The sequence below is a fragment of the Gavialis gangeticus genome, unplaced genomic scaffold (genome assembly GCF_001723915.1).
Source record: "Gavialis gangeticus isolate Ggan-Ray unplaced genomic scaffold, GavGan_comp1, whole genome shotgun sequence".
In the NCBI taxonomy this organism is placed as follows: Eukaryota; Metazoa; Chordata; order Crocodylia; family Gavialidae; genus Gavialis; species Gavialis gangeticus.
In genome coordinates this window covers 21,791,543-21,798,539 of record NW_017729015.1, presented here as the reverse complement: position 1 = coordinate 21,798,539, position 6,997 = coordinate 21,791,543, and the positions used below count along the sequence as shown (strand labels likewise).

General features: G+C 46.2%; 2 protein-coding genes and 1 long non-coding RNA gene across 3 annotated transcripts in view; 1 reads left to right on the top strand and 2 right to left on the bottom strand.

The window, feature by feature from the left end:
* Positions 1-412, bottom strand: part of LSM10 (LSM10, U7 small nuclear RNA associated) — a 7,419-nt gene extending 7,007 nt beyond the window's left edge. Inside the window, exon 1 of the mRNA XM_019512101.1 lies at positions 5-412. Within this exon, the coding sequence (XP_019367646.1) occupies positions 5-320 (316 nt within the window). The 5' untranslated portion in view covers positions 321-412. The remainder of the gene's footprint in view (positions 1-4) is intronic.
* Positions 413-882: 470 nt separating this feature from the next.
* Positions 883-6,997, bottom strand: part of OSCP1 (organic solute carrier partner 1) — a 15,383-nt gene continuing 9,268 nt past the window's right edge. The window contains exons 4-10 of the mRNA XM_019512559.1: positions 6,815-6,895; positions 6,070-6,173; positions 5,537-5,665; positions 4,590-4,659; positions 3,708-3,847; positions 2,808-2,871; positions 883-2,112 (exon numbers count right to left, since the gene is read on the bottom strand). Coding sequence (XP_019368104.1) covers positions 1,996-2,112; positions 2,808-2,871; positions 3,708-3,847; positions 4,590-4,659; positions 5,537-5,665; positions 6,070-6,173; positions 6,815-6,895 — 705 coding nt within the window. The 3' untranslated portion in view covers positions 883-1,995. The remainder of the gene's footprint in view (positions 2,113-2,807; positions 2,872-3,707; positions 3,848-4,589; positions 4,660-5,536; positions 5,666-6,069; positions 6,174-6,814; positions 6,896-6,997) is intronic.
* On the top strand, positions 3,854-6,364 carry LOC109294242. The gene is made up of 3 exons (XR_002096485.1): positions 3,854-4,595; positions 5,062-5,139; positions 6,107-6,364. It is a non-coding gene; the product is annotated as an uncharacterized LOC109294242 (long non-coding RNA).

Below are 6,997 nucleotides of genomic sequence, written 5' to 3'. Positions count from 1 at the left end.
GGGCGACGCAGGCGCTGCAGCAGGCGGAGTTGGGCCTGCAGCGTGGCGCGCACGTCCAGGCCGTCGGGTAGGTGCACGTAGCGCACGCTGCGCCCGGCCACCAGCAGCTGCTCCAGGCAGTGGCGGCGGCCGCGCCGGTCCGTGAGCGCGGCGGGTGCCAGGCGGATGTTCATGAACGCGTCCACGTTGGCCACGCGACCGGTGGCCGCGCTCTCGTCGCGCAGGTCCACGGTGGCCTCGAGCCCGCGCAGCCCTTGCAGCAGCAGCACCAGGCTGTTCTCCGAGATGGCGCGCTCCCGCGGCGACGCCGGTGCCCACATGGCCGCGGAGACACGGTCACGGTCACAGACTGGCCCGCTCACCGCCTGGGGTCAAGGGGCGCGTGAACCCACCCCCTCGCGGCATTGGCGGCCTGACGCGCCTGCGCACTGAGCGCCGGCGGCCCGCAGGGATTGGCTGCCCACTGCGCCTGCGCACTGAGCAGCCGGGTGAACCTCACGGGGATTGGCTGCTCGCCGCGCCTGCGCGCTGAGCAGGGCGCCGAGCCACGAGCGGCCGCGGTGCGGTGGACACGTGAACGGTGCACGGAGCCGCGTGGACCGGGTCACGGGCGTGGAAGTGATTTGGTCACGGAAACAGAAGGTCCCAAACGGTTTAATAAGGAGGGATCCCAGGTCCAGGAATTGGGTCTAGCTCGTGTGAATGCTGAACATGCGCCCTTCCCCTCTCCCCCACTCGTGTTGCTTAGGGTTGATATCAGGCTTCAGAAAACCCTGCATCAAAAAAAAGGAGTTCGCCTCTCTGCGGCATTTCAGAATGTGGATGACAACATTGCTGAGAAGGCCAAGTCTCGCTCCCAGAAGCACTCAACTCAGACGCAAGCACCGACACACTGAAGTTTATTCTGGTTTCTGTGGTACTCTGAAACACAAGCCTAGCTTTCTTTTTATTCCTCCCCACAGGAGACCTCCCCCAACACCAGCGCTTGGTCACAGTACATACAGTAACTTCCAGGGAAAGGAAATGATATTTCCCTGGAAACATAGAGGCAAGTCGAGACACGACTTGGTGCAGCCGTTACCAACCAGGGAGCTGTTCTGTGCCTGATGATGACAGAGCGCAATGCACAGATCACCTAGAACAGTCACGACTGCATTGTCTACACTACAAGGCCAACACAGTACAGGAAGTACGTTCATAAATCCTCTACACAAATGTAATCCAGGGCAAAAGATCACCAGCTGGAGCGACCCCATGAGCCCATGGCAGGGGTCACCATCAGACACAGCACTAGGAGCCAGAGGGTGCAGATGCCGGGGGTTGAAGCACGCAACAGCCACAGGGAGCCCTACTGCAGGTGCTGCTTGTGCAGGGACCAAGGTGGACAGCAGTACATCGCATGGGGGCCCTGGGGTAGCCCTGGTATGTACGGAGCTACACGGACACTGCCCAGGCTGGAGCAGAGCACTTCCTGTGACTTGCTTCATCTGTGTGCTGCCCAGGTGTCTTCTGTGTGATGCTGGACACATGGATACACACATCTGACAATGATGCTGGATGTAGGAGGAGTGGTTCCTTCCCCCATCCATGAGAGCCAGGCACTGGCTGGTAGACACTGCACCAGCTCCCACTTCTCACAGTAAAGGACATGGACAGAACCTGGTCTCCAGCAGAGGAGGATACGGGCAGAACAGGACCGCTCCGCACTTTCGTTTCAGCTACTGGGCAGCTGCATCCCTGGCATGGGATGGCCTAGAGCTTTGACAGAAGATGAAGGAAGCAAATATGTAAAATGCCACATTTAAAACCAGACTGCCTGTGGCAGAGCATGTACCAGTAGCCCCCAGAGCCTGCTTCTGGTGCCACATGCGGGCCTAGGCACATCAGTCCCAAAACTAACAGATGGGATCTGTAACAGCAGCAGGGTTTGGCCGTGTCAAACTACGTGACTAGAGGCAGCTCCATGTCCTGCCTGTGCCTTTGGGAGATGGAATATCACAGCTCGTCCATCATCGCCAGCAAATCGTCTCCCTTGCTGGTGCTCTGTCTGGGCTGATCCGTCACCTCAAATTCCCCCATGATTTGAGCCAGCTCCTTGTTCCGCTCTTGGTCCTGTTCAGAAGGAAAGGGCCCCCACCATGTAAATCCTTCATTTCACAATGGTTTCAGTCAGGGTAACTGTGTAAAGGGCTCAAGTGTAAAGGCTAACATTTAATTAACCTTAGAAAAGTCCTTTTTATTTTGAATATTATGTATATGAAAAGTAAATTCAACTGACAGATATTTCAGTAACTGCACAATTAAAAACCCTCATGGATCAACAGTTGATTAGCTGCTGAAAATAAACAACAGGAAAAGAATGTAGACAGTCGTTTCCCTAGAACAGCTAATGATGCAATGTGTGGTCCCAAAAGAGGCAAAGTCCGTGGGGATGCTGACTGTAAGGGCCACAGGATTGGAAACATAAGATGGAACTTGGATTGCATTTACCTACCAATGCTACAAACATTCACCTGCTAAACTTAATCTTCTGCAGGACCGCAGCTAGGAGCAGGAGAACAATCCAGTCTGGTCTTTGTTGACATTTTTTTTTAAAGTTGGGCTTTGCCCAGTGAATGGCTTATTATATAGCAAATGTATTAATAGCCAAATCTGTGCAGAATTTCCTTAATTGATTTGGGATCTTAACCAGGTTCTGCAAAAGCATGCTAATATTTTTAAAACATCAAATGCATCTTTAAGATAAAAGTCAACCCTTGGCAGCAAGGAGATGATAAAGATTAGATAATAAAGATCACTGCACATACCTGAGTTGCTTGTATATTGATAACTTTATAAGACAGTTCTTCTGGCCTGGTCAATGCTGCATGTCTGGATAGAAAGTATAAATACATTTACTCAATCCCATAATGATAAGTGAATGAATGAAGAAAACATTTGTCTGAAGATGCTTAATAGGTTAGCACTTGGAAGCTTGACTCAACTTTCCCCATTTATGTGACTACAATGGACAAGAGAACAGGCAGCAATCTTTGTATATCTCTGCAGGTTTGTGGGTTTTCTGCTGACTGGAGTGATGGGAATGGTTCTTTGATTGAGGTAAATTTGTACCAAATGTGTTTTGCACACATCACCAGGGAATGGAATGGTTCATAGCCTTCCCCTGATCACTGCAAGCCAGAAAATAGATCACTTTACCAAAGGGGAACTAGAAGAATCAGAGCAGAGACCTGACTGGCTGAGCTATTGTGAAGGCCGTAATACACATGTCTGAAAGGAGCAAAGTGGTATTGGTAATAGGCTACGGTTTCTTTCACTTTTGGCCACAGGTTCAAATCTGAGACCAAGATTCTATTGATAAGAGCTCATTCCCTGCTAAGCAGTGAGGTATCACTCAGATTCTGCTGAGCAGTGAGGTATCAGTTCTCTTCCAGAGGAGCAGTCTCTACACTCCCAATGCAAACTGGCTCCCCTGCTAGTAATCTCAACACAGAGGCCAAGGTGGGGCCGTGCCAGAGAGATTGAATATCACCTCTTATTCCCCAATAGAATCCACTGGGGAATCGAGTCAGAATTGAGACACTAGAAAGGTTGCCAGAACTGTACCTACATTGCGGAGAGAGAGCTTCTGTCTCCACAACTCTTAACATAGCACTTCACCCAGCACCAAAATCACATGCACAAAACAAGCTCTGAATTAAGCATACTCTTCCTCCTCATCTGTGGTGAATAGGTTTAATCGGAATCCTGGCTCAGTGCCACTGGGTTTCTTGATCTCAAGACCGCCCATTAATCTAGCCAAAAAGTTCAGTTCTTCCTTAGCAAGAGGGTTAGGGGCTGCATTCTCCTGCAGAAAACGATAAATGAAGCTGTTTGTTTATCAATCCAGAGACTGACCATACACATTTTTGTTCCTGGTTTCATTAAGACAACATTATTTCAGGAGTGACATACTTAACGCATTTCTGTTATTGTGGCATACATGTAGGTCCTGAAGTTTAGCAAATACATACACATTAATTAGATGTTTGAATTTACAGATACAGGATAAAGTAATTTCCTGGATAATTAGAATAGCTGCTAAATTTGGAAAACTAAACTTCCTCACCTCTCAAAATATTGAAAAGTGCTCAAGAGAAGCAAGATTTAAGGATGCATGAGGAACAGGACAATAGATAATACAGAAAAATTAGACTTTCATTATAGAAGTCAAGGAGGTGGCCTGGTCTAGAGTACTGCGCACTACTGATTCCTCTCTCTGTTAATATGGACAGTGTTCAGAGAAGGGTGACAAAGTAGAGGCCTGGAACAACCCCCAGTGATGGAGAATGAAAATACTGGCATGGTCTGCTTGAGAAACAGAACAAGCAAACAGGCAGAGTAGAAGCATATTAAATAATGGATGATCAAGAGATCGCTCTCACACAAGAACAGGGAGATCCCATATGCAATTAAACAGCAAATTCAGAACTAATCAAAAATACTTTTTTTTTTTTTTTTTTTAAATGGAACACATACTTAGAGCATGGGATTCCTTTCCACTGAGGTCAAGCACTTAGCAAAGCCTGAAGGAGATGGAAGAAGACTACCTTTGTGTGAGATGTTAAACTCTTGGATGCTCCAGACATGTGAGTCTCCACTGGCCGACTCGCACTGTACCTAGAAGAAAATATAGAAGGGTTACTATGTTTATGGGAAAAGTCAGTTGCTATACTTAGGCCAAGAGCAAAAGACACTTCTATTTATGCTGGATCAAAACAAGGCTTCTGTGTATTTTTTTTCTGGAGACGCTGAATAGTCAGCTAGGTTTCTTAATATGCTGATTTTGTTAAAATGCCCAAGTGCAAAAAAGAGTGAAAATGCCTGAAGAGCACTCCCAACTCTTGCTCCCTGATGCTAAACTACTTATAGGAAATACCTGTAAAAATAAATAAAAAATAACCCCTGAATACACCTAAGTGACAAGTATATGAACTCAGAGAACGTATAGTACTAAACACCTTGTCTACCCTCAACTAGGCCACAGGCACGAGTAAAGAACCTGTTTTTTTTTTTGTCTAGAGCTATTTAAACTCATCCATTCATAACTACAAGGGAGAATTGACAGAGCAGTTCTGGCATCTCACTATGGATTCAGAGGTACCCATTTAGAACTTGCTTTGGACTTGAGCTTAAGGCTTCTACTAGCCACAACTGGTGCTTGGTCATTTAAGCAGGCAGACGCAATGTTAGCCATACCATTCCCTTGCATGCTATTGACAGCAGAAACTGGTGTGCCTTAATGGTGCTAGCCTGATGGACCACTAAGAGTGAGCAGACCTCAGGCTACAAGGAGATATTGTGATTCATAGCTACTGCTATTTGTGTTGCTTTCTCCACTGGCCAAGGTCACTGAAGTCAAAGTGTCAAGCGAAAAGCAGAAGTGGCAAAAATAAGCACATTGGATAAAAAACTAGAATATATATGTTTCTGAACAAACCTACAGACACTCTCTTCAGAGCTGACCTCCAGTTTCTATGCAGGAACATTTACTTACATATTTGTGCCCAGTTTAAGGACCCTGTCTCCATAAAGATCAAAAGAGCCTTCTCTTTGTGGAATAACATAATTCCCACCACTGGTGAATTCAACTCTTTTAACTTCATCTCCATTGCAATTAAACATCCTTAAAAGAACAAAAATAAGTCATCATTATCTCAAGACATTTAGCTGGGCCCTTCAGTATTGCCTTGGTGTGCTCATCACACAGAATGAACAGGAATAAAAATATTTTTTATAATTTCTTGCCATCGCTGTAAAAAAAACTAAATGTTTTAAAAAGATAAATAAAAGGAGCAGGGGATTACAGAGAGGTTCTCAGGCATTCACTAGCAGGTCACTGATAGCAAATCATGACTTGCAAGTATTAACATCCAAAGGACGCACAACTAACTAGGCAACGCGGATACCAGTCTCAGAGCAATTCCCATTGGCCAAGCTTTCACTTTGCCACTGGCTGGACACCCCCTATCTGGGTGGCCATGCATGCAGGGGAAATGCAGACATAATTAATAGTGGTCTAGGGTTCACCTGATGAGTCCTGGAACTTCTGTCCCCCATGGAACAGGACCCGAGATTGGCAGCACAAAACGACCATTCGAGTTTTGCACTTTGTCCTTCAGAAAGATGGACACCTGCAAAGAACACCCCGCCCATGAGAGCACCAGTCAGATGCCTCCTCACATCACCTGCTCGGGGCTCAATCCTGTAGTCCGCCAACTTCAAAGGGAGACCAGTGCGTGAAACAACCATGTGATGGGCCCACAACAGTCACACTGCTTGGCATCATACCCTGATTTGAAATAAACTGCTTGTGCTCAGCTTACTGAGAGAATCCTTTCCTTTATTCAGAGCATACCAAACTCGCCTTTAATCCTCAGTTTCTCAGTCAAGCTTTTAATTAAAAAGGTTAAAGTAGTCTGACAGTCAATAAGTCCATACAGTACTTGCATGGCATTCCCTGAGTTTAGGAAACCCCCACTAATAAATAAGAAAATTCAAAAGATAGTAGCTGGGAATGGCAGTAGTAGCTTCCCCCATCACTCGAGTAACTAGGAAATAGCAAGAATGGTTGGACACACTTACACTGCATATTATTTTTGGTTTCTGGAGCTTCAAGCAATTACACTTTTGAAGTAAATCAAATCAAGTTCCAAGCCCAAGCAGCAAAGATGAGCTGATTTTAGAATAATATGATAGTACCAGAAAAAACGACATGTTACTGCCACTGAATCAAATTCATATTTCTTATCGGCTAATCAAGCAGGACACTTACCCTGATGTGCATATCCTGAAAAAAAATAAGGAGAGTTTGCCTGATCAGCTGAAATTCACCAGCAGAGAGACAACTGTACATCTAGGAAAGAAAATAAGAAACATTACAGTTATTAGGTGTCCTGGTCAAACATGGGCACACAAATACCAAAACAATGTTGCGGGGGGGGGGGGGGGGAAAAAA